This window comes from Tyto alba, unplaced genomic scaffold (genome assembly GCF_018691265.1).
Source record: "Tyto alba isolate M040663 unplaced genomic scaffold, T.alba_DEE_v4.0 Super-Scaffold_10, whole genome shotgun sequence".
NCBI lineage: Eukaryota > Metazoa > Chordata > Aves > Strigiformes > Tytonidae > Tyto > Tyto alba.
Window position 1 is genome coordinate 15,378,507 of NW_024881262.1, and position 27,298 is coordinate 15,405,804.

The following is a 27,298-nucleotide window of genomic DNA, read 5'->3' on the forward strand; positions in this document are numbered from 1 at the left end:
TTGCCTGGGCTCTTTCTGATGCTGAAACCCTGTGTGGGGTTCTTTGTGAAGTCTTTAACATTATAATGAAGGCTACTATTCTTAAAGCTGATGTTATTTAAATAGCGCTTGCTTTAAGTAGCAAATTAAATGCTTTAAATTCATTCTCAATAGCACTTCTGAACCTAAATGAGGAGCCTTGTAATTCTGATTTGAGCTCAGAGAGCTGGGTTGCTTGGTGAATACAGATGACTAACTTGCTCTATAGGGTTCAGTGCTAGACATTCATTTAGTATTTGAAAAACAAAAGCCACAAATTACCTTTATTACAACCAATATTAATTCTGTGTATGTTTTCTGTATTATGGATTTGAAATATGACTGAGTCCTAACCATTTAAGCAGCTCCTGAGAGATTTAGCAAGAGAAATTAGTTTGAGCTAAGTAAATCTTTATGAATGTCAAACATAAGTAGTAGACAGTGGTGGTCTCCTTTGTATGAAACATTGCTTGTGATGTTAAGTCAAGTCTGAAAGGGTCCATTTTTAGATCCTGACAGAGAGATGAGGTTCGTTGCTGTTGTCCTTTTTTAGATCCTGGCAAAGGGTCTAAATGGATATAGGGGTCCGTTTTTAGATCTTGACAGAGAGAGGAGAGGTGGTTGTTCTATTGAGACTATTGTTGGTATTTGCATGAGATTCTTAGCACCTGAAAGTTTTACTCATCAAGCAACCACTGGATACTGTGTGAGAGTGCTGGTGATAGTTTTGTAGTTCCAGGTTCACCATTTTTGCTTTGTGGTTGTCCATTTATCTTGTATGCCAAGCTCTGCTTTTGCTACAGAGTAGAACTTCATCCCACAAACTGCTAGACAGTCTGTCTTGTCCAATATTATTGCTTATGGTTAATAGCATTCCTTGGTGGTGTGTGTGGGGTGGTTTTGGTCGTGTTTGTTTTTGTTTGTTTGTTTGGGTTTTTTTTTCCCCCTTTTTAAATTTTCTGCACTAAAAAATAGTTTACTAGATCTCAGCAAGTAAGTCTTTCTGTGACTGCCTTTGTTGCTTTACTTCTGCTTGGGTAATCATGGTGCAAATTGTTCATCACTGGGTAGTTTTTGTAGATGAAAATTGCAATAAAGAGTTGACTAAATAAATTGGTGGTTTGGTTTTAAATCAGTTGAGGTTATCATCACTATATGTGATTATACTGATACTCTGCTGTCACTGTTTTTCCCCTTCAAAGCTATTTATTTTTGTTTTAAGTTCATCTGAGTTCAGTGTAAAATGCTGTGGGGTTTGAGGAGGAAACTAGGTTAGAGAATCAATTTGTTGACTGAGTTGAAGAACAAAAAACAACAAACAACCACCAAAACCAAATAACCAGATAAACCCCTACAGTTTAGATATATTTAGGATGCTAGCTATGTGTTTTTAAAATAGAGTGCTCACATAGAAATTATTTTCAAGAGCTATGGTTTACTCTGAAAAAAGTGAGATCTAAACTGAAGTCACAGGCATTCAGACCAGACCTTTTAATCTACAAGGGCTGGGGGGGTAAATATTTTCCTTTTTGGGATTCAGAAAAAGTTCTAATGTTACAGCTCCAAGGTGGCTTGCCTGCCCTCAGAATCATACTAAAACCATTGTGTACTAACCTGCGCATCTTCACGTAGACGTACCCTGACAAGCTCCAGGCTCAGCTGCTTTGATTCTGCACTTTCTGTCCTAACTCTCCTTGTAGAGACTTGGATAGCATCGAGGTGGAGATCTAGGTATTTTTATTCATCTTTGAGAGACCATGGGAATTGGTCTTTGGCCCATCATAGCAAAGAATGGGAAGTGCTGTTGAAGGCATAGAAGGGTCAGAAACCAAAATCTGAAGCCAAAAGTTTTTCACGCTTATAGTAGTGCAGAATGATAGGCAGACTAAATTGTAACCATTCATGGAAGGAGGGCATAATAATTAAGCTTATAATTTACCCTAACCAGTCTCTCTTAAGATTTGGCTCTTGGTAAATCAGTTTACTGTCGAAAACCAGTATGGAGTGTGCTGACTTGGACAGGAGAATCTGAACAACACACCCACCCCCATGAAGTACATGTGAGTAAATTTGTGACTGCATTTGCAAGCATGAGTGGTTAAAAAGCTGAAAAAGTGCATGCATTTAAATAATTTGTTTTTTAGCCACTGTGTATGAAATAGATACTATGTCCATATCAAAACTGGGGACTTGGTGTACTAACACACTGAGCAGGGTGGACAGGTGAGTTTGAGTTCATTGGGTGGGAAGCTCATTTGTAAAGCAAAAGAATGGTTTGTTGATATGAGAGAACCTTTCTCACATTAAAGAAATGACAAACCTGTAGAGAGGGAAGATCTTGAGTTGTATTAATGGTATTGTTTTTTAATTTTTGTGGTGGTTCTTCCCATCTTCTGTATTCAGCACATTTTGCCCTCTTGACTAGCTTATCAGCAATGACAATACTTATGCCTGGGTAGAATTGGATCTTCTGTCTTTGCAATTACTCAAAATTCAGATATATGCAGCATATTAGCATGTCTGTTTGTTCCTATATTAAAACAGCATATAACACATTGCTTGGAATTTCAAGTCAATACTGAAATGATTGCTTATGTTCAGGTATTTCTATGCTTTTTTTGGCTCTTGTGAAACTTGGTAATTTTTTATTTGATTGCTGTGAAGCTTTGTTTTGGCAATAGGGAAATACATGTGGTATGTTTTATTTCCAAATGCCTTTTGATGGTACATTTTGTTTTAAGTCCTGGAGAAGTACACTCAGGAAAAATACCCATGTCTTAAATTTATTGCTTAAAAACTCAAGTCACTGACACTGTGGTACTAAGGACCTGCCCAGGCCACAGGATGGCTCTGTCTTAGGGAGGAATATGGCAGAGATGACACATCAGTGTTCATGCTAGCTGTGTGCTCAGATCCAGATGCACTGGGCAGCGCACAGCTAGCATGGATTGTGAATGAGGATGGATGGCAGTTGTGCTTTACTCTTACCACCATTGGACTCCACCAAACAGCCTATGAATACCTGTTTAGATGAGTATTGACTTGTGTGATTTTGAGAAGGATGGATGCAAAATTCTTAAAATAGCAGGCTTCACTAGTGAAATGTCCTGTGGCATTCTAGGATGTAGTTCAGGTAAAAGATACACTGCCAGACCTTAAGTTATACATGTCTAGGAAGAAAATATGACTTCTATATTTAGCTTTGTCACTGGGTATTGAATCAAAATTGCTTCTTCCCACCAGCTTTAAAGTTTTGTTCACTTTGGAAGATATTTTATTTCCTATTTTCAAGAAGAGGTAATGAATATGGGCTTGTTTTCAGCAGTCAAGTTATATTAACAGAAGTTACTGATTTTGTGGTGTCTGATTGAAGGCAGTGGAAGGGTTGAAGTACAAAATTATTTTTGGAGGGCTCTCCCAGCTATTAGAATTGCTTTTTGAAGTAATGAAAGTTGGTTACTGAAGCTTTTAAAAAGACCTTTGCAGTAGACGTTGTTGGTCAAATATTAGTACTGTTTTCCCTTTCCCATGGGTATTGTTATCCAGCTATTGAGTGGGTGTTATAGAATGTGGAAAGAAAATTATTCTTGAAGAAATACTACTTGTAAATGATTACTGGCACTTTAACAGTTTGCTGCAAAGAAGTGTGCACTGTACATTTGATGTAGTAATTTCAAAGAATGAAATATTGATGATTCAGCTTTGTGTTAGCAACAAATTGTTCGGAGTTGGTATGTAATATGAAAGCACAACCTGATCCTGAACCCCCTCTGGTTATGAAAAAAATCACTTAGCTCTTGATATTAGAGTAGAGCAGTTTGTGTTAGTAGTTAATACAGTCTGCAGAGAACACTTGCGGGTTCAGGCTTTCTGCAGTCAAAAGATGATCTGTCAAACCTGTGCAACTTTAGTTACATAACTGCTTTTTCTTGCTTTGAATTATGCATATGTCCCCACTGCTTTGCCAGAGATCTTTTTTCTTCATACCAGGGCGACTGCAAGGCAGGCTCTGCCTTACCTCACATGTGTGAATGTAATTAGGCAGAATGATCCCTCTGACTCTCAAATATCTGTTTAATCTGTTTTAATAACTGCTGCCTTCTCTACTTTCTTTCTTACTTGTTCTTTTTTTGTTGTTGTTCTTTTTTTGGTTTTTTTTTTTTTTGCTGTTTTGTTTTTTTTTTTTGCGTTGTCTGTTTTCATTTTGTTTACACCATGATTGTTCTAGGTAAGTTTTACTATGCTTTGATTATATATTGCTTTTTACTTCTTTCTGTGTTTTTTTCACCAAGATGCTAGATTCACTTTCCATACTTGCATAACACTAAATTTCATTGTATCCTAAGCTTTTTCACTAGCGATTGCCCTGGCACACTGTTCAGCCCTGGATGAGTTAGGTATTCTGCCTGTACCTCCTGTTCCTTGGCTGTGTTTTGGTGCTTGGACTGTTGCTCTTGGAACTACAAGTGCCTTCAAGTTTTTGTTTTGTTTTAATTTTTGATATCTTACTGATCTCATGCCTTGGGTCCATGAGATGATGACTTCCAGAAAAAAACCCGTTTGCTGTTAACAGTTATTTGCTATATCATCTTCATTGTTTTGCCACTGAACTCAGCATGTCTGAAAGCACATTGGAGAGATGTGAATTTCTTTGTCTTGTCTTTTGCCTTGTGTCTTCCCCTTTCTTTTTTGGAGGAGGATATAGGAAGCCAGACAACTGGGTTTCCAAGAATATGGTATTCAGTATCTCCTCCCCTTGCCCTCATTGTTTCACTTAGCATGCTTCAAAGCTGATTAAAAAGTAAATCAAGAGGCTGCTTGGTCTACACATTTTCAACAAAGTTGATGTCTCCAGGAATAAGATGTTCCTTTTGAATCTGGAACATCACCTATTTTGAGATATATTTTGAACGCAAGAGAAAAGCCTTATACCCCAAACCCCTTGTTTCTTCCTTTCTACATTTTGGTAATTAGATGTCGTCATACTGGGTAGAAAATAGAGAGTACTGATATGCAAGTAAAATGGGCGGTATGAATGCAGTTTGCTAAACCTCAAGCAATCTTGATAAAATCTCGGGGAAAAAAAAATGACTTTGTGGTCTACAAAAGCAGCCATTTTGGCACACTGTTGCCAAAGAGGATGCTAATACAGGGACTTTGACACAAGACATAGTCTCCATCCAGATAATCCCTGCAGGCTGGGGAATGTGCTTCAGGTTACTCGGTATTAATGTGTCTGTGGAAACTTCCCAGAGGAGAAAAGGTTAGTTGTGATGTGCTGGTTTTGAACTGTTTACCTATATACACATTCACAACATGCTTATCTTTCTCTCTGACTTTGCCCTTCAATAACAAAATCTAGAGATTCTTGGGTTTTCTAGAGCAGAACAACCTGAGTGCACCTGCCCATATGTATTAGTGGGACACAGTCTTCCAGCTCCCTGATACTTCAAAGGGAAAAGACACCTACCATATGCACACACAAGTCTGCGAATGTTTGTATGACCAGTGTGTTTCCAGCTTCCTGTCACTGGCCAGAACCCCTTCTGTCTCTGCAGTTACGAGTACTGCATTAATGATACGTTATGTGGCTCTTGCTTACATCCATTTTGGGTAGAAGATGAGACATGGCAGCTCTTGGTGATTAGAGGAGCACCTGTCAGTTCCTATTTATCTCTTAATATCCATGCTATAAATAATGGGAAATGTTTGTCCTAAGGTCTGTATTTCTAGTTTTTTAATCTGTGTGTAAAAATTATGCTGATTCATATTACTTAAATATTCAGATTTGCCGTAGGAAAGTGTACAGTGACAGGGAGAATAACCATGTATTAATGCTAGGAACTGATGAAATTTGTCCATTTTCTCCAAATACGGTACAGCTGATCTAATCAGGCTTTGTTTCCTGTGGGCTGGTGTCCTTCATCCTTATCATCCCAGTGTCAGATACTCAGATTCACAGGATATTCCTAGAACAGACCCATGGGGCACAGGCAGATGGTGTGATGCTGTGGCTGGCCCAGGGCTGTGCAAATGCTGGTTGTGCTCACTATTCAGAAAGCTGCATGACCACTGACTTGAGCCTGCTTCTTCCTTCTGTAAGGCTGGGAATACAGGTGTCTCTATTTAGCTGTCAATTTTCATGTAGACTCTGGGAAATTAACTTTTGATCCTTACCTCTTTTTAGAAAGATTAATTAGAAGTTGGTTCCTGAAATTAAATACTCCACAGCACAATTAAATCAAGCTAGGGCCTCATGTGCTTTTTTGGGAGGGAGTTGGGGTAGGAGTTGTTTTTGAGCCTTTTTTGAAAACTAGAGTGAAATGTAATACAGAGATCGTGCATCCTTGGCATTTAAAACTGAATGAATAAAATAATAACTCGGGTTTCTTTAAATGTCTTTTTTTAAAAAAAAAAAACAAACAAACCTTTAATTTAAAACAACGTGCACCTTAAAATTGTGGTCTCGCAGTGCTGCTATATTTCATGGAAATGCAACTCTGAAAATTATTAACACAAAGTAGTTCTTGTTATTATGATCTGAACAAATTTGTTGGATGGAAGTTTAATGTTGAAATCTTGCACAAAGTGTCTGCCCATTCACAATTCATATACTTTTCATTATAAGCTTCTTTATATTAATTAGTTTTCAACCCCTGTAATGTGTTCAGAAAAGTAGAGGAATTGGTATATTTTAAATTTTTCTAGTTGTAAACCTTGGAGAAGTTTTGAGGTAGTGAAATACAATGAAGTTTAGGGATAGTAGGAACTTAGGGGACAAAGAAACTAACTATAACCTTTCATAGGTTCTTTTTTAATAAGTTGTCAGATGACTTTTGCCATCTCTTCAGTAATTTGTGCATTGCATTGATTATTTATGCCCTGCAAATTGACTGTTGTGTGGTGGTTCAATGGTGCTCTTTAAATAGAGTGAGAGAGTACACAACATGCAGTACTAGCTAAAAGTGTTTAGTGTTTCTTCCTATGACCGTAATCTAGAAAACAATAATACTTTTAACTTTCTCAGGAAGCAATATTTTGGTTTATTTTCCCTCCATTTTTTTGCAAAAAGGACTATTTGTGTTGCTAGTTTCATGACTAGTCACTGTCACGACTACAAATACTGTGGTGCTACAGATGATGGTGAAATGGGAACGCTCAAGCTCACTGATTTAACAAGGAGCCCGAGAATGGAATTACATCAAAATCTTCATATGCAGCCAAAGCAGCCTTTTCGGCATCAGCAGCGAGCACTGAGCATTCGTACATCTTTTAGTTCATCCATGCTGCCAGTGTTTTCCAAACACAGAGGAAAATTTATAAACCTACGTGATAGTGTAAAAAAGAGTCCTACAAAAAGCACAGCAAAAGTAAAAGCTGCTAGTGGTTGGGTGTCTGATGGCTCATGTTCTAGTTGTTCTTTAGAAAAGGTATGTATTGCACTAGGTATGTGCATTTTTGTTGCAAACCATAGGAAGTTTGTCATACTTTTTTTCTTTCTGTAGTTTTATGCCTGTTATTTCTAGAGAATTTGTTACTTGATTTTCTTTCGTATTATATAGCTAGAAATCAAAGTAGCAGTAGTAGGAGTTGGGCTGGCAATGAAATACTGCTCAGTGTTTTCCCATTAAGATTGTTGCACTGTGGGTTTTCTTCAAAGTGAGGAAAGTATGGTTTGCTTGGTTTCTGTTTTCCAAAGTATATCTTTTGGTACTTTACAAAGAACAGTATTGTGAGATTTGCTGGTTTAGTTGATCTGCCTCAGGATGTGTATGGTGCTCTGATTTAACATCAGGTTAGTTGGTACTCCCGTCAGGAGTTACTGTGTGTTGGTTAAACATGAGAAAATGGGTGTGTCCTTCCTTTTCACAACATCTGGACTTAGTGTTAGATGTGCAGACATTCATTTTAATTGATCTCTTAAAGGCATTATTATTTATCTTTTTTAAACATACTACTTGATTTTTTTTTTTGTATATAAATGCTGAAGTCCATCGTTACACTTAAAAATTACTTGAGAGATCATACTGCTGTAACAGAATGGCTTTTTGTTGTAGGTGTTAACACATTTATTTAGGCTGACAGATTTTGTTGAAGTGAGCTGTTAGTCATGCATTCCTATATATAATGATCTGTCATAATTGTGTGCTATTGTACATATATATTCAAAATAAGGTTTTTAATTGGCCCTCTCCTTTCTTTGTAACTTAAATTGGTGTCCATTTTAAACCAGGATCATTAAATTCTTTAGTCAGACATCTTTAAATAAGGTTATTCTGAGGATAAGCTTTTGTTTTTGAGAGTACTTCAGTATAATTTTTGAGAATTCCTGAAAATTACAAATGTTTCTTGAAAATTCTTGTGAAATGGAGCATTGAAAGCAATACTTCGGGCTATTGGAGCTTATTCAGCTGGTTTTACAGATACCTGTATCATATAATAGTTTCCAGACTGATAATGTGCCATACTAAAATAAAATTAGCCTCCTATTATAAGGAAGTTGCAGGTCTTCTTTCTCTGATGATTAAAAACCTTTTCATTTATTGCATTGTCCTTCCTTGTGGTAGCCATGGTGCCTGTATCAGTTCACTGTATTCCATGAAACGGTCAAATGAAGACAGTCTTACCTTCATTTGGATTTGCACACGCTTTGAAAGTGGTTGCCAGTGTTGTCACCTCTTCCCTCACCCGCATGGTAACAGATGAGACTAAACAGGAACAATGCCAGGATGCTGGGAGGAGCAGGGAGAAGCTTTTAATAGACAGTGGATACTAAACCAACGGCATAGAGGGAAAATGCAATGATAGCACAGATAGCTTGTGAGACTGGGACCTGAGAGAATTAAAGGACTTTGAACAATGTCAGTTTTAAAATAACAAGGATAAAAATTGGAACTGGTTGGGAGGGTTCTGGAAGTATTTGGGAACGAGAAGCCCAGAGAGATGTGCGAGTTAGGAATTGAGAAAAGGAAAGAAGCAGGAAAATAAAGCTGCCATTTGGTGCAGAGAGGGGTGCATATTGTTTCGCCCATAAGGAAATCAACTGTGACTTGGTCAGTTATTTTGCCATGCCAAAGGGCAGGGAAGTGTATGGTCAGTGTCTAAGAGTAAGTTCAGCTTGTTTTTAACCTTCTCTTATTGCAGGAGTTATAAATGTGAAGAGGGAATTGTTCTAACATGCCAATGCTTAACTTTTCAGCCTTAATGTTGTGCTGTATTTTGGTATGTAATATGTGTATATCTGAAATTTTGGTTTATAGGATTTTTACTGTGTACATACATGGGAAGCTGCTTACTTTGGAACAAGGCGAACCTGAAGTGGTGGATTATTTTTTGCAGGTGTAGGGCTGAGTGATTGGTCAAGCTATTTAATTTGATCTTTCCTCATAAGGTTGCATTGTTCTTCCAGTAGCTGGCGGTTTGTTGCACTGAGCATTTCCGGCATCTGTTGCAAAATGCATATTATCATTTTTCGAGACCAATTTAGGTTCCTGTCCACCCTCCTTTTTTTAACACTTGAAAGACCATGCTGTTGTCTATAGTTGTAAGGATGTTTAAATGGCATTAATAATAACTTCTCAAGGTATCAAATATATCTTGGTTTTACATCTTTCAATAGCTGAAACATTTTTCACTAGCTTCTCATTTGGGTAGGTTGACTTTGAGCTGAAAAAAACCTGTAGAAATACCATATGTACATTAAATAAGGGTTGTAGCTCTTGGGCTGTTTCAGATTTTCTTAATACTTGCTTCTATTCTTTGATTTGGTGTATGGTATTGGTGTATGTTGATTTGTGTTTTAAAATAGCTCAAACTTTTAAAAAATGTTTAATATGGTTATGTTCTAGGGCTTTTGTTCTTTTTCAGCGTTTAATATTCTCTTTTGTCATTATGATTAATTATATTTGAAGATCACAAGAATGTATCAGAACAACTAAGTTGCGAGAGATTTGATCAGCTGTTCAGCTTGTAATTTTGATCATAGCTGCCAGTAGTTTACGCTGCTCACAGCCTGTTGACAACCAGTATGTTAACAACTCAAAATTACTGGAGTCAATGTTTCAATGTTTGTTTGTTTTTGTTTGGTTTTTTTTTTTTTTTTTCCCCCTAAAATGCCATTTGTAATATTTTTTCCCTTGCAGTTTAAATGCCAGTAGCTTTCCTGGTTATTATTTAAATGAAGATTCCTAAGACCAAAATTCTACTAGTCTGAAGGTGTATGATAAACCAGTATGAATCTGGTTTAGGATCTTCTGCCCACTTGACTAAAAGATTTGCTTTGGTATTTTGTCCAATTTAGAAACATTAATGTATTTCTTCCTTTTTTCCCCTTTATCAAAGAGGAATAGTAACTTTATTCAGTGCTATCAACTTTACCCACTGTTTCCCTGCTTTTGCATACTGTTGTATAATGTTGAAGGGCTTTTGTTGTGAAACCAGACCACAAAAAGCCTCTGTCTGTCCGTTGACATGAACAGGTTTTCTGTTGGACCCCAAAGTCTCATTACTCTGTACTGCAAGGTGAGTAACTTAATAGGAAGGCATATCCAGGTTGCTTATTCATACTTTGGGTTCTTTGATGTCAGCACATTGCGGGGATGCACTGCTCTATGCAGCATGGATAAAGGTAGTTGGTTGTCTACAGTTTTAGTTATAGTCTCCAAATCCATATGCTATTTCAGAAATTTTTTTTAAGCTGTTCAAATTTGAACGTTGTTTGTTTTAAAATGTTTTTCTGGTTTTTGTTATTTTTGACATTTTGTTGGTGATTTTTAGCCCACAGAAGCTGTTCCTTCCTCTCCTCCCATTGTCCCTGTGATCCCTGTCCCACCAGTCCCTGCTGAGACCACTGTCATCCCATCCACCATACCACAGGTTTTTATTCTTGCTTTTTGTTCGTTTAACTTTTATTTATTCAACCTATTTCATTGCTTTGTTTAAATTTACCTTTTGGTACTCTCGCACCCAGGTTTGAGATAAACTGTGAAATAGCTGAATTAGTAATACACTAAAGTTTCATCCTAATTTCTGTTTGTTCTATAGCAGATTTTCATCCATTTAAAATACTTACATTTTCATTTGGAAGTATATTAGTAAGTTGTGAAATAACTAAGGAAAAAAAATGCCAAAAGAATGGAAAGAAGCAGTAGGATATTTTGTGTTCACATAATAATTTTAGAGCCATTTCACCCTTTTTAAAGCATTATTTATTGATTTATTTATAGAAAGTTGTTGTCTCATCTCATACAAATACTTAGTAGATGTCTTTCATCAATTGCACTTGCAGGACATTCTCCAGACATTTGTTGGTATTAGTGTCCTTGGGGGCATTTAGAATACAAAAGTTGTTTGTTTTTTGTTTTTTTTTTTTTTTCCTACCCCTCTATTCCTAACATATTTGACTCATAAAATGTGCTTCCCTTCTGGACCTTCATCCGTTAGATCACATAAACATAATGTCAACACGAGGAAAAAAACAAACAAACAAGCAAACAACCCTGTCAAGACAAGTGAAAGCAGTAATCACGAGTTGACATCAGTATCTTGTATATAACTTGGAATACGTGTTTTAGGAGAGGTAGCAGTTAAATTTTTGCGTATAGAATGGCATTGTACTTTTACTTTTTTGTAACTTCTGGTGCAAAAATTTGAAACGACGAGTGCCTGCCTTCTGAAAAGATGTGTCATTCCTTGGAATTGTTTGATGACAGATATTTATTAACCCTAAAAGGGAATTAAGCTATCCAGAATACTACTGGGATATTTTTGTAGTATTACACATAAGTTTTTTTTTTTTTCCCCTAAGATCTGCTTTCAACCTATGTGGCTAAACTTGTAACAGGTGGTAGTCTTTTTTTATCTCTGCTACACTGTTAAATTTTACATAATCCAATAATTGTCAAAAGTTTTTACAGCTAGATGTTTTATAATGCAGTTTCTAGTGGATGTGTGTTTACATGAATCTGTTACCCATACTCTTCCCAACAGGCAGACCAGAGATTTGATTAGTTTGAGAGATGTTTCCTTTTTTAGAGAGATTCTGCCCACATCAGAATTTGAGGCAGATAGACAGACCAGTCAACTTCTGTTGTCAGCCTTGGTGGACAAAGACAACTGAGTCTCCAGTAGCATTTACTTTCAAGGAATTGCCAGTAGGCTAAACTTAAATTAAAATAAAATAATTACTGCTATATATATTTATATTTTCTTTGACTGCCATTGCTGTGACAGTATTACTGTCCATTGATGGTGCTGGACTACAAGCAGAAGACTAGGAATTGAGTGGTTTGTGACTCTGTCTTCTGAGTGCATATAAACATCCACAGGAGTTAGCATTTGTGATTCTGAGCTAATAGAAAATACCATAGGAAGTTATAATCATTTTAGGATTGGGCAGGTGCATTTTTGTGCAATAGGCTCTTTCTAGTTTGTTAATCACTTCACCCCTTAGGCAAGTCCTTAGTCTGCTTGTAAACAAACTTGTCAAATGGCTTTTAAATATCTGAACAAGCCCTGGCACAGAAGTTTGAAAGTGTTAGGTAATTTGGAGAACTCTTGCAAAACAGCCTGAAAAACCTGGTCTTCCTTCCAGAAACATTCAATGTTATGAGTTGGATGTTGCCCTTTGTCTTTACAGTGTCCAGGTGTACCTTTGGAATGCCGGGCACAAAGCTCTTCTCCCTCCTGCTTGGAAATGATGGTAAATTACTGCTTCTTGATGGAGAATTCAGATAAATGCAGAAGGACGGTTAGGCACAATCAATTAATTTATGGGAGGTGTTGGCTAGTTTGTGTCTCAAACATACTGTTCACGTAGAATCCTCAGCTACTCATAGCAATTTGCTTTTAGCTAGTCTTCCTCTTTCAAACATTAAAAGAACACCACTTGTCAACCTCAAGAAAAAGATTAATGAGAAACCATCTTACTCTGGCACTGCCCTTGTTGAATATACTTGGATATTACAAAATCCTAATATTTAAAATAAATTCCAAAGTTGAGTGAAATGTAAAGAATGTGACTGAAATTTCAAAATTAATCCTTGTTTTGTTTTCTATTAATAAACTAAAAGTGTTTTCATAGGTGATATACTAATATAAAATAAATACACTTATGCTGGTCTCTTGTAGATCCAGTGGAAATTAGACACCTAATGCCTCATATTCAGTCAGGTTCTTTTTAATACAATGTATTGTTCTGTTCTGGTTTTCTTGAAATTGTATTAATTGTAAAGCTGTTCCAGGGATGGTGTAGCATTGTTTTTGTCAGAGACTTTTATTATGATACTACTAGCTACCGCTCGATTTCTGTACTGCTGTACTGCATAAAGTGTGCCCATGCTTCTACTGAGAGAATTACTGGGTAAGAAAGGTGTTTGATGGCATCTTGACAGTCTCATAAGTGCCATCCTTTTTATTTATTTATTTTTTTTAATAGTCTACTCTGTTAACTTGTGTAGATACCACATGATTTTAGTACTTATTAAATGGTGCAGGTCTAATTTCTGACACAGCAACCTGATAGCAGATTGACGATTCCTGTCTAGCAATGGTAGATTATTTATCTCCGTTTTTTATAAGGAACTTCTGAGTCATCACTCAGTTCCTAGTTTTTGAGAGCTTCTGAAGAATTCCTAATTTTTAAAAGTATGTTGTTGTCATGGTAATGAAACTGAAATGCGGAATATGAATAGGTTAACATAATTGTTTTTGTAGGTCTTAAGTGTATCTTTGGACAAGTTTAACACTAGCTTCTATTGCAGCCTGTTAAACTGTCCCTAAATTTATTTCCATGCACACATAAGAGATTAAAAAAAAAAAAGAATACATTAATTTTAAAGATAATGGATTTTTATACATATTTAAAAACATCTCAGCTTTATTAAAGCTGGAAGGAGATGAACTTTGTGCCCTCTGAGTTTGTAGGTCTCACTGAACTTAATACATCAACAGTATTTGGACTCTGTACTCTTTGTTGTTGCCTTTTGTTCTTAAAGCAGGCTAGACGCTGCCTATTTTAAAGGTAGATAATTGATGCAAAAATAGGAAATCTGTTTATTTGCAAGTGTTTCAGATAAATGCCAGCAGTCTGTACAGATTTTCTTTCAGGTGAAAGCACATTTTTCACAGAAAAATTCTCAGTAATCTGAGAGTAAAAAGTGTTAGTTTATACTACCAGTTCCTGTCTAGCAAGAATTCTATACTATTTCTTATTTTTGTAGCAATAATCTGTGCTTATGGCTTGTGAATGCATAACAGTTTTCTGATGGAGCACGTGCTGCTGTGTGGTGGATTAATGTCTGCTGTGGATTTGCTTTCACAAGTCAGTTTGAAGATCTAGTCTTCTATAAATTTGCATTACTGTAAGTTTCCATTTTGCAGAATGAAGAGAGGAGTGAAAAGAAAAGTGTTCCTGGTAGGAAGAAAGAGAAATAAAATCCACCAAAATCTGGTTTTAAGATACTGATTGGTAAAGCAACTTCTGAATGTCACACCACAAATACTAGGGTAACTGGTATCATGTCAAATGATACCACGACTCAGATTTTCTTTTGAAAACCAAGATAATAAATGACAGAACTTGTATATAAAATATGAGCTCAGAATTCTGGAAGAGTGTGATTTTTGTGGCATGTAGGCAGTTTCTTCAAGGTAGAAACAAGTGTTTCAAAAGGTGAATTGTTGAGATTCTTGAGCTAAGACTACCTTTTAACAGAACCTTGAGAAACACAGCAAATTAAATGTTGTATAATTACCATTAGTACTGCTTTCTCTTATGCTGTTTTTTTTTTTTGTTTGTTTGTTTGGTTGGTTTTTTTTTGTTGTTGTTTTTTTTTTTTTTGTTTTGTTTTTTTTTTTTTTTTTTTTTAATTATTTTATTAAAGGCAAATCCCCCTCCGGTGCTGGTGAATACAGATTCTTTGGAGACTCCAACATATGTAAGCCTACATTTGCTTTCAATTATAACTTTAGATAATGTTTTATGTTTGTGGTTGTGTATGTCTATTATTAGTGTTTAATAACACTTATCTTACCTCTTTGATGATGCTTGATTTTGTCAGCTGTCCTGACGGTTATTTGAAGTCCTTAAATAGCTTATTCAAGAAAAAAAAAAATAGTTGTAGATTGCAGGTGGAAAGTTCTGTGTAAGTACCAATGTGTCAGTGCAAAACACAGTTGCCTGAGGTTCCAGAGGTTCAGTGTTCAGAGAACAATCTGTTTCTTCAACTGTGCAGACAGATGCTTTAATATTTAATGTGCCATTTCTGTTGCACTTCTCATAAAAACACTACTTTATGCACTGGGTATACTTAAGATTTCAGTGCTCTAAATGTTCCTACAAATGGATTGGTTCTGTTTGAAACATTAAGGTATTACGTGTAGTTATGTGGAGGCTAAAATTTGTGTTTGGCAGTGTGTGTTTTGCAACGGAATACCACTGGCAGATAGAGACTTCAGAGGCTGTGGATTGTATGTAGGTTTGGCATAGGTTTCAGGTCTGAATTTTCCTCCAGTACCTTCCTCCTACAGTTACTCATATCCCACTTGCTTGTTTTCCTGAACAGTGTTAATGCCTGTACTAGTTGCTTTATATTGTGTTTATTCTAAGGACTGGTATTAGCAAGTAAAGAGTGAATCTTGTCCTTGTCAAAAAGCATTCATAACTTATCAACATTGCTAGAAAGCAGCAGTAATAACTCAAGACAGACAAACATGTGAATTAACAATTTAAGCAGAAGACAAAAGATTAGTACAGTGACATAATTGGCTGGTAAAGGAGACCCAAGTATAATAATGATGTCTCTGACTAAAAGATCACAGCAGTAGCCTGCAGTGTGTTGCTCTTTTATTGATGTGATGCAGATACAGTTTAGAAAAATCATACTGAAGATGAGGTGTCTGCTTGCACACACAAACTAAACCGAGATGAAAAGTGATTAATAAATACGTAATCACATTTCAGAAGGCCCCATGTGATAGAGGCATGTGGAGGACAGTAGATAGTAGAAATAGGAAGAGCAAATAGCATTAACAGAACAAACTGGCACTGAAAATTATAAACTATCAAAATTATCAGTTTTCAGTGAATGTATAACAAGCAAGCCTATAACTATCTGTAATCTAACCTACTCTGTAAGAATAGGAAGTTGAGTAAAAGAATACTCTTCTGGGTTCCTGAGTAGCTCATGGAATTGTTAAGAGATATGTGAAATTATACTTGTGAGGTAAGTAACTGCATCATGGTTCTACAAAAACCTTGACTATTAAAGCTTTTTCTATTGAAAGAAGAAAAAAACAAACTATGAATCTAGCAAGACATCAAGGAACAAATGGTCAAGAACACAGCTCTTGTTACCTGCATCATAAAACTGCTGAGGAATTATGCCCTCTTAGAACTCAAACGGGATTGAAAATAAACACACCAAGAAGCATAATTTTTTTATTATTTGTAAAAGCCCAAGGAAATACAAACAAAAATCAAGTTGGTGGTACGTGACTAGATTAATCATACCAGAGAAATTAACTTCAGTGCAGCCAGAAGGCTCTAATCAAATTCTGCTGAACTACTAATAGGTTTTCAGATTCCAAGAAGATTGCTGTGGCATAATTACAGCATTTGTATAGAAACTTCCTTAATCCAGGGGAGGTCCCTGAAAATAAAGCTTGGCTTAGTGGATCTGAGAAAACTTCAAAACTTGCAAAAGTAGACTAGGACAGTGAAAAATTATATTTGTCCCTGTTTATCTCGATATTTTAAAATTGGGTTATACAGTTTTGTACATGGAAATAAGCAAGTTACTGCCTAAATGTACCAGGATTGACTTTGTTCTGCCTAATGGTAAGGAATAGAGAAATCATTAATTGTCCTTTTTATTTATTTAAAAAAAAAAAAAAAAAAAAAAAAAAGAAGAAGAAGAAAAGCTACATACTGATCAGTCATCATGAACCATTTCCCATGTATTGTAATGCTGGATGACTGGTTCAGTTAGCACATGTTGTCATTCTTGTAGATAATAGCTTAAGGACTAAGCTAACATAAAAACTTCATCACAGTGGCTTCTTTTGTATTGATGTAGTAATAGATACAGTTTCATGTATTCAGAAGGTCAAGACCTCTTCCCTTTTTAATGGAGAAATATCATGTGTTAAAACCACAGTATCTTTTCCACTGAACGAGGTAGTAAGGACATAATCATTTTTGAGGTACTGCTCAAAGATGATAATAGTCTGTTATGTCTGGAATGGACATGGCTTCTGTTGTGTTAAGGGGAAATATAATTAGAGATTGAGGAAAAACTGTAGTGAGGGATGAATGAGGTTGATATTAGACAGCTGGTGAAAGTTGTGGTATCTCCAGCTTTTGCAGCTTTTAAGTATGTTAAATAAGCATATGAGGAATGAAGTAGATGCGATCTTAATTATGTCTGGGGTGAATTCAAGTCCCTTATTTAATTCTCTGCTAGAAAACTGTACAGATTTAAAATGCTTTCTTCTATACATATATTTTGTATCTTTATGAAATCTTTAATAGTATGTTAAGAGTACAGAAAACTACCGGATATAGAATCTTGTAATAGGCAAGATGCTTTCTAAAATAATAGTATAAACGTTATTTCTTGTCCTGTTAAATATTTCATCCCGAAAGGCTTGGAATAGGGCATTGCTTGTAGCTGCATGTTGTGTATGCTGCTGTAGATATCTGTTGAGGAAAGAATTTGAGTTCCAAGGTAACTTAGTAATTGGAAAAAAAAAATCTAAATGTTACTTTTATGTTAAATGTGACTAAGAATTTGATATTTAATTGTTTTCACTCGGATATTTGGTACTAACGTTATTTGATTTTTGTGTTAGTTCTGTAGGCAACAAAGAATGTGGGTAACCGTTCCAACTTGAGGATGATGAGGCTTCCAGTATTTGAGTTTTTCATCTAGCTTTATAAAATATTCTTCTAAACTCTTCTGCTTTTGGTCCTGTTTTAATTTATTGATCTTTAGTATATCTGTAACTTGATAAATAGTGATAGAAACAGTTGTTAAATGTTGCTTTAGGAGGGTCTTACCCATTGAGAAATGGTATAAAGCATCAGGCTCTGGTTTTTCTATGCTCTAAGAGGAACAACAGTTTGAAAATACTGCTCTGTTGTTCTATACAATTTCTTCTCTACCCCACAACCTCTTCCTTTTTTCTCAGTTTCAACTTGCTACATGGCCTGAGGAACACCTGAGGATCTCAAGAGCATTTTTTCTTTTTTTTTTCTGGCAATCAGAAGCAGAGGGCCTCAGCTCTACAGTATCTTTGTAGAACAGTCTGCCCTCTGAAATCTTTTAAGCTCATACAAAAAGAGTGTCTGATTCATGTACAGAGCAGTGTGAAAATCACACGTCCCCTGACCTCAGTGGTCACTGTGAATCATCTGAGATTTGATGGGAGTGAATTCCGAGCCGGCAAACTGTATTGTCTGAAGTGTAAAATTCTCTGTAAGTCTCCCTCTTCTTTTCTTATAGGTCAATGGCACGGATGCAGACTATGAGTATGAAGAAATTACTCTTGAAAGGGTAACATGCTAAATGTCATTCTGTACTCTGTTTTAGATGGGATTTATGATACTTTAATATGAAAAATTAACCTCTTGATACTGCTAAATGACAATCCAAACCAATCCTTACTGTTTGGTTGTGGTTTTTTTTTTGTTTTTTTTTTTTTTTCCTTTAGGTAGATTATTTAACCTAAAGAAAATTTTGTTAATATCCTTGAACATTAGGAGAAAAATGGGGGAATGATCTCTCTGAGACATACTGCATTTAATGTTATTATCTAGGCTTGCAGAGAGTAATAACACAAATTATTTCATTTTCTATATTGCTATTTATGATAGGCCTTTATTTGTACCATTAAGTTTTAGATTGAGAGTCTGGCTTCCAGTTGAGATTAAAAGTGACACCTTGTCATACACATTGCTTTGTTAGGTTTACAATGTTGAGATTTATCTCAGTTCTCTCTTCTTGAGCTGCACTGCTAACAAAAAGAAAGAAATGGTTGTCTTTGATACCTGTGCAGTTCTGGTTGTTACTCAGAGGGTGAAGAAGTCTTGCAATTGGCAGTAGGGGAGGAAATGTCAGTCTGAATCTTTGTATCTGTGAGGATATATTACATATGTGACACAAATTGCTTGGGGGCTTCTCTGGGAAGGATAATTTGTCACTAATGATTAAATGAGAAGCAAATATTCATATGAATAGTCTTAAAGATCTAGCTCATTAGAGAGGGAAGTTCGTGTCTAGTTCATCAAACTCACTTCAAAGAGAAGGCTGTGGTGTTGGAACTGTCTCTTACAGTTACACAGTGACTTAAGTTCTCCGTATTTCTGTGAAAATAAGTATAATTACATTTTACATATGATTATATGTAGTATACTGCTTAAAGTGTCTTAATATTATTTCAGTGAAAATTATATTGATTTGATTCTATATTGAATCAAACAGATATACTAAAATATCTTTTCTCCAAAAAAGAAATGTATAAATTTTTTTTCCCCTCTACCTTTAGGGAAATTCAGGACTTGGCTTTAGCATTGCAGGTGGTACAGACAACCCACATATTGGGGATGATTCAAGTATTTTCATTACAAAAATTATAGCTGGGGGTGCAGCTGCACAGGATGGAAGATTACGGTATGATGACTTTCTGTGTTGGTTTGCTAAATGTTTATTATTATATTTTCAAACACTGGATAGAACACTTTCTGTTACTTTCAGTAGTTTTGTCATGCTACATTACATTTTAAATAAGTTTTTCTTACAGAAGTATTTTTGAAATAATAAAAAAAGAAATGTTTGTGTGAACCAATTTTTTTCCAACCAGTAAAATCTGCAGTTAAGTGAAATAAGTGAATTTTATATTTTCTATTCAGTGATATAAATTGATTATGCTATATCTTCTGTAGTCCTTAATCAACAGACAAAGGAAGAGCTTAGACAGATAGGATAGGTAACTCCTAGTTATCTATGTGCAAATTTTCTGATCTGTAAAATAGTTGAGCTTAATAACAACCCTCTCATGCTTGCTATAAATCTGTGTCTTAATTTTTCAAAGATACTACACATCTTCAAAAGCAATACTTTTTTTTTAAAATGTGTACTCCTTCTCCAGTATTTCCCATTTTCGTATTTAATTGTGGACTGATACTACTATTTAACTCCTAGTGAGGAAATGTTGGCATATTACTAGATGGTAGTTAGTGATATTTGCAACTTCCTTTGAAGAATAATGTTAGAAGTTAATAACAAATTGCATTAAGAAATTATTTTTCTAAACCAGAACAGTCTTTTAAGTATACACCTGTATCACTGTGTGGGGAAAAAAACACATCTGGTTGTAGGACCAGCTTTTTTCTCCTTTGCTGTGAAGAACTTGCCCTATCGTTTTTGGTGCAAATGCCTGATGCATTGTGGCTTTTAGTCATAATAAGCTCATTTCAAGGCTTCATTTTAGCTTGTTGGCCATTGTCAGAGGTACATCTGTCAGAACATGGTGACAGGTGGGTCAGGCATTGTACTTTGTGTAATGAGCTAGGTTTTACTACAGCGACATGGTAAATGGTATGGAATGCCAGTGCTTAAATAGCTCGTGTAAAGCAGGAATGGAGGTTGACTTGTTCATATCTTGGCTTAAAACTAGTGTGTTCTCATTGTGTGCCTCTTATTTTCTGATTTTAATTCTTTCTTATACTGTAAATGAAAGGTAGTTTGTATGAAGCTCTGTTCAAAATTATTTTTAAATTTGAGACACACATAAGATGGTGCTCTCTTTGGCTGCAAACAAAATATTCCTGTTATATATTTTCTAGTGATCCTTGTTTTATTTTTAAACGCTAATAATTTCAGAACATTGTCTTGAATCAATATAGTTTTGAAGCAAAATCTACGTATCTTAATGTGTTAACATGTGTGTTAGTGCATTGCACATAGAATATTGGGCTCCTAATATGTCTGCTCTGGTATAACACAACAGCTGAACATGAATATTGCTGTCTCTAGGGTTAACGATTGTATTCTACGAGTAAATGAGGTGGATGTTCGTGATGTGACACATAGCAAAGCAGTTGAAGCATTGAAAGAAGCGGGATCAATTGTACGATTGTACGTCAAAAGAAGAAAACCAGTCACAGAAAAAATAGTGGAAATCAAACTTGTAAAAGGCCCTAAAGGTGTGTGTTCTCTCACAAGGATAGTCTGGATGATAGATTTCTGCGTTTATTTTTTGAAATAAAATAGTACCTTGCATATGAAGTACGAGGAAATGCAGAATAATGAAAAATAAGACACCAGCTTCTCAAATGCATCTGAGTTTTCATCCATGTTTCATGAAACTGTTCTTATAGAATGCGTATTTTTCTTTCAAATGATAAAATTGTGTTTCTGAGAGTATTTAGTCTTTTTTAAGTACATTACAAATGGGAGTAAAATTTTTAGTTGAATTACACAGAAAGGATCTTTGAGGGATTAAAAATCATTTAGAGAAAGTATTATTTTGTTTCTGTATGGGTAAATGTTGGACAATGGTTCTTTAAATATCAGTGGTGATGCTATAACTGCTGTGTGCGTCTTGCACAAGGCATGAGGAAAATATTTAGCTTTTGATTTTCAGAACTTCTGTAAATGTTAGATCCTTTTCAGAAATTTCTGGAAAATTATTAAGTTCATTTGGAAAGGCATCCAGTATTGCTTCAGCCAGAGCCGAATACTTTTATATATAAGTACGTGTGATACAAATAGCATTATTATTTAGATAATAATTTGAATCTAGTGACTTCTAAAAGGTTTCTTGAGTAATGACTTTATCTTCAAGCAGGTCTTGGTTTCAGTATTGCTGGTGGTGTAGGAAATCAGCATATACCTGGGGACAACAGCATCTATGTAACCAAAATCATTGAAGGTGGAGCAGCACATAAAGATGGCAAACTTCAGATTGGAGACAAACTTTTAGCTGTAAGTAGGAGCTGCATTTTTGTCATTCACTTTTAGACCCAGTAAGGGCATGATTCACTTTTGTTCAGCTGCCTGCTGCTGGAGTGTTATTTCATAGAAATCAGTAAAAAAATTATATTGCCAGGAAATCAATGATAAAAATTAAATCTGCAGCGTTCAACACCTTCTCATCAGGAAATGTGAAATCTGTTGCTCAGCCCAATGTTTAATGAAAAAAACTGTATTAATGAGCGTGTTTATTTCTGATGCCTGCTATTATTTTCCTGCCATCTGAGTGATGGATGGTTTATCTTCTCAAAAAAGAAGAATGGAAAGGAACTCCCTGTACTTGTGCCTGGATAGCCTGTAGTGAAACTTCTAGTTATATTGGATTTCAGTGTTCATAATGCTTTTGAATGGCTTTTTTTTTTAAAGCTTCAAAGTTGAATTTTCTATGCACAAAGTCAAAATAACTTTAAAGCTTCCCTAAATTCCATCCACAAATCTAGTTGTCCAGAGCCAGAAATTTCTGAATTAATTTCTGAATTGTAAACTCAACTCTTGTAAGGTGTAGTTGCTCCACACTCCTACCCTCTGCCAGGCAGTACCTGCTTCTGTGCTCACATCTGTAGTCAGAATACATGACAGCAGAAGACATGCTCTGTTGCTCTTCAAACAGTAAGGAACTGACTCTAAATGTGTAATGCAAACTTTTCAATTTTTGGTAAAAAGACTTTTTGGATAAGTTTGTCACTTACAAATACAGAACTGGGAAAACTGAAGCTACTTAAAGATAAAGAATCCTGGGATTATCTCTTTATCTAAAGAATCCTTCTTTTTTTAAGCGTCAGGAATGAGATCTAGGTATTACAATGGGTAGTTCTGAGCAAATCCTTGCCTGAGAACTGGGAGGAAAAAAGAGAGAGAGAAAATATATTTATTCTTAGCTGCATATACCATGAAAATTCCCAAACCCAAAGATTCAGCTACTTAATGATAATGCTGTTAATACTTAATGTTTTTAGATTTTTAAAGTCTGCATCATAGGAGGTGTTTTAATTGTAGGACTTCCCCACAATGGAAGGGTACTGGAAATCTTCCTTTTAATGTCGAATTGCTTTCCAGTATTATAAATTATCACCTGTACCAGAAAATTTTATGCTAGCTACTTTATATCATAAAGTATATGGGAAGTTTTAAGGAATTTTTGTTAGAAATATCAAACTTTTGCAACAGATTATTTTGTCCACTATTACTTTATCCATAAAAAATTTGCACGACAAAATTAAATGAAGTAGCCTTGGATTAGTATCAGATACTGTTTCAGGGATGCAAGGAGCCTATGCAGTAAGTTATTGGATATCGCAAGTACAATGTCTTAATTTATTGTAGCTGTAATCGTTCCCTCAGTTCATTAAGTTAAGAAGTGAGTAAAATGTCATCTATAGTATCTTCTAATTAGCTAAATTACACTTAGTCAAAGCTTCAGTCACTAATGTAGAGATAAGCTCCTGTATTTTGCAGAGTGTAACTTTGTGTGTGTTTAGGTTTTACTGCAATTACCAATGCACTGCAAAAGGACTTTTCAGTCATCAGGAGTGGTAGGAATTTAAATAGTTTTTAAAAAAATTGAAAAGGTTTTGGAAAAGTTTTATGAAACTTTTAGAAAATACAGAAGGAAAGAATATATTTACGCAGTAGAGTTTATCCCTGACAAACAGCAATTGGCAGTTGTTTTTACACAGTACTTAAGTAATCAGAGGAAAGTGTCTTTGGTCCCTCAGGTTCAGTGCAGTACAAGCCTTCTTTCCCATGTTACCTGGAATTATCTTCAGAAGTTACTTCCCTCTTCAAAATATAGAAGAGAGGGTCAGCAACTCAATTTTTTAAGGCTTTATGAGAGATACTAATTGTTAAAGGATTTTTTTTTTTTTAAACTGAAGTGGTAGTGTTTCACCTTAATAGCAATAGTTTAAAAAATTTGTTGCCTGTGAGGTTAAGCTAGTTCCTGTTACTTGGCCCGTAAATCAGACACTTTGGATTTTCTTCAGTCTTGACCCCCTACTTTGGATCTCTTGCAAGAATATGTTGTCCCATTATAATGTCTAGAACTTATGTCATGGTAAGATCATGTAGGATTTATACTTATTAAAAGAAACTATCTTCTGCTTAATGCTTGCAATAACACACTATGTCAGTGCTGTGATTTGTGTTGGAATTTTGAGTGTCACATATGTCCTGTTAGTTTTCCAATGTCATGTGTGCCTTCTTTACAATGTTACAGTCAATACAGTTTATCATAATCTTTTGAGGAAAGACTTGTCTGTCTTATGTTTCACAGTACTACAAGGTGTCTCTCATACAACTTTTACATAACCAATTATGTCTGTGGCACATGAATCCTAATAAAGACTTACTCAATGCCAGAGTGCTCCAATAGCTTTCAGTGAGTGTCGTGTGAAAAGGTACATTTTTTCTGTATGAGAATTTTTTATTTTTTTCTCTTTAGGTGAACAGTGTTTGCTTAGAAGAAGTTACTCATGAAGAAGCAGTGACTGCCTTAAAAAACACATCTGACTTTGTTTATCTGAAAGTTGCAAAACCCACCAGCATGTTCATGAATGACAGTTATGCCCCTCCTGACATCACAAACTGTAAGTTCATCTTATCTTTGTGATGTGATTATTTTTTCCTTTAAAGCTCCAACATACCCTGTCTTTAGTATTTTAAGTTTGAAGCTTTTTAAAATTATACAGTGTGAAAATCTGATATAAGAAAGTTGATCAATCATGAAAACTGTATGCTGAACAGGATGATATCCTATAGCTTGTTTACTGAAAAGGCAGCAACAATGGGGCTCTTAGTGTGTTTCCATGAATGCTGTGGCCTAGCCCTAGGGACTCAATGGTTCTGATCACTTGCTGATGAGTACAAGGAAAACATGTATCTCATTCTCCTGGAACCTGTGAAGCGTGACAAATAACGTGCACTGCATAGATGTTCAGTGTCCTGTGAGCTGAGCAAAAATGAAATATTGCTTCAGGTAGAACTTAGTGATGTTCTGACTTAGTTTTTTTCTGTTTTCCTTCTTTTTCATGAGCTGCATGTATTTGAATAAACTGGACTGGGAGGAGGGGGAGGTCTTCATGTCTGCCTGCTTGCAAATGTGTTACGAAATTCCATGTTAACCTATTTGAAATCTTACTTCAATTTTGACATGATTGTTGATTAATAAAATGGAAAAACAATGAATACTATATTGAAAATAGTTATAAGGATTTCTTGTTGACGTAAGGGTAGCACTTACAGGAGTCTTTTTGAAGTCAGACGTCCAAATATGGAAAGTTCAAGGTTGAACTACAATGCAGAGAAAATTTGAATTTAATGTACTGTTTCTTCAAGAGGGATATTGCCATTTAGTGTTTTGGAGAAGGGCATGAGAATGGTATAACCATATGTTTCCAAAACTCAATAGGTGGACTTGTCTGGATGACTAGTTTTACTCATCTTGTCACATAAAATGCTTCTGGCTGAGAGTTATTTGAGGTTTGTGTTGGTTTGCGCTGTTAGATACAAATAACTGATATGTAGCACTGATATGATATTACTTCATATGGAGAAAGGAACACTTTTGGTCTAAAAAGCCACTTATGTAATCTAAAACAGTATGTAAAGAACAACAAACAAATGTATAGCATAACAAAGGACTGAAGTACCTTATAAGCCCATCATTTATTGGCAATAACTACAGTATCTTTACATCTCTTTGTAAACTTACTAAATTACAATTTGAAGCTAATTAGATTTTGTCTTCACTGTCTTCTTAGAAAGATGCTCTTGAAGGCTCCATTCTTTGATACAAAACTAATTTTCAGCCTACAATTATTCATCCCCAGTTTTATGTTCATATATGTGGTTAGAGAGCGACCATTTTCCCTTATGGTATGTAGTTTGTCCAATAATTCAACCTTTCCCATTATGTCCTTGGAAGGCAGACTTCTTTTTCTCTGTCTGTTGTAACTGACCTCTTCATATGTTTCACTTTGAATTCAGATTTTCTGGAACGAAAGGAACCTGATTTGTATGTAGAGTTCCTGGTAATGTTACAGGAATGCAATTACACTGCTGTGAATGGTGATGTGACCAAAAAATAAAAGTATATTATCTATTACTACTGTAATAGATAATACTACTGAAGTATCTTATCTATTACAACTCAGTCATTGGGGTATTTACTCTATAAATCTTTTTTGGGGGCAAAGGGAAAGCCTCAGGTAAGTTTGGGGAAGGTGAAGGTGGAGAAGGATCTGGTTCCTGATAATTTGCCCAATTCTAATAACCCAGTGATACCTTGATGTTGTCAAAAATCATACTTAATAACTCTTACTCAGTGCCCCTGATTATTAAAAAACAACTTGGAATAAGGCTTAAATGAAAAAGAACAAATCATTGTAGCAGTTTAGAGGACAGCTAATCTCTTTAGTGAGAAAAACTGAACTGAAACTTGTCAGTTTGTGTGAGTGGAGGAAGGAATCTGTAATAGGTTTTGACAAATCTACTCCTTTACTAGGCAATCATAAAGGAATGGTTGGATGTAAATGTATATTCTCATTTTAAATTTTCATGTGCTTTGGTACTGTTCATTAAATGATACTTTGATCTTAAAACAACTGCCTGTAGACTCAAAAAGTTAAGAACAGAGATACTACACTCAACGTGGCTGATTCTCAGTACTGTAGTTCAGTAGTCCGGTCTTAGGTAGGTGGGATCAGATTGCTGAGAGTCTTATTCAAAGCAGCAGTCATGTTTCCTCTTTGACTACAAGTTGGTGTTCTGCTTTGGGTGATTATTTTGTTTCTAGATTCACGTTATCTGTAGCAATATGTACTTTTAAAGGACTATTGTGCGCTACTGTAAGGGCATGCTGTTGGCACTCTTCTCATGCAGTGAATTAATCCTTCCAAATGATGGATGAGCTGGAGACTTAGTTCACTGAAGTTCATTGCATCATAACACAGAGCCATAAAAGAGACAGTAGTATCCTCAAGAACACCTTCTTATCATATCTGTTGGATCTTCAGGAAAGTTCTGTCAAGAGTAATCGCACACAATTGCCATGAGGATGTACACTGCCATCTTGCCTTGAGTCCTTAATTTTCCACTATATATAACAATCTCATATCCATTCTGTGGAAGTAAATGACCTGGTCGTACATGTAGGCCTTCTTTTGTCCCATTACTATCATCCCTCCCAGGTTTCTCTCTGACTGCTCTCCCTGTAAGTGGGCCTTTGGAAAGACAGTGTCATTCTGTGC

General features: G+C 35.6%; 1 protein-coding gene across 21 annotated transcripts in view; it reads left to right on the plus strand.

The window, feature by feature from the left end:
• Positions 1–27,298, plus strand: part of DLG1 (discs large MAGUK scaffold protein 1) — a 165,898-nt gene that overhangs the window by 87,353 nt on the left and 51,247 nt on the right. For 8 of the 21 annotated variants that reach the window (XM_032986806.2, XM_032986813.2, XM_032986805.2 and 5 more), the window contains 6 exons: positions 14,901–14,954; positions 18,522–18,572; positions 19,564–19,688; positions 21,054–21,223; positions 21,868–22,004; positions 24,493–24,637. In XM_032986806.2, the coding sequence (XP_032842697.1) occupies positions 14,901–14,954; positions 18,522–18,572; positions 19,564–19,688; positions 21,054–21,223; positions 21,868–22,004; positions 24,493–24,637 (682 nt within the window). Of the gene's footprint in view, positions 1–10,794; positions 10,894–12,655; positions 12,719–14,900; positions 14,955–18,521; positions 18,573–19,563; positions 19,689–21,053; positions 21,224–21,867; positions 22,005–24,492; positions 24,638–27,298 lie in introns of all 21 variants that reach the window. The other 13 variants (XM_032986798.2, XM_032986800.2, XM_032986804.2 and 10 more) reach the window with 2 other exon arrangements.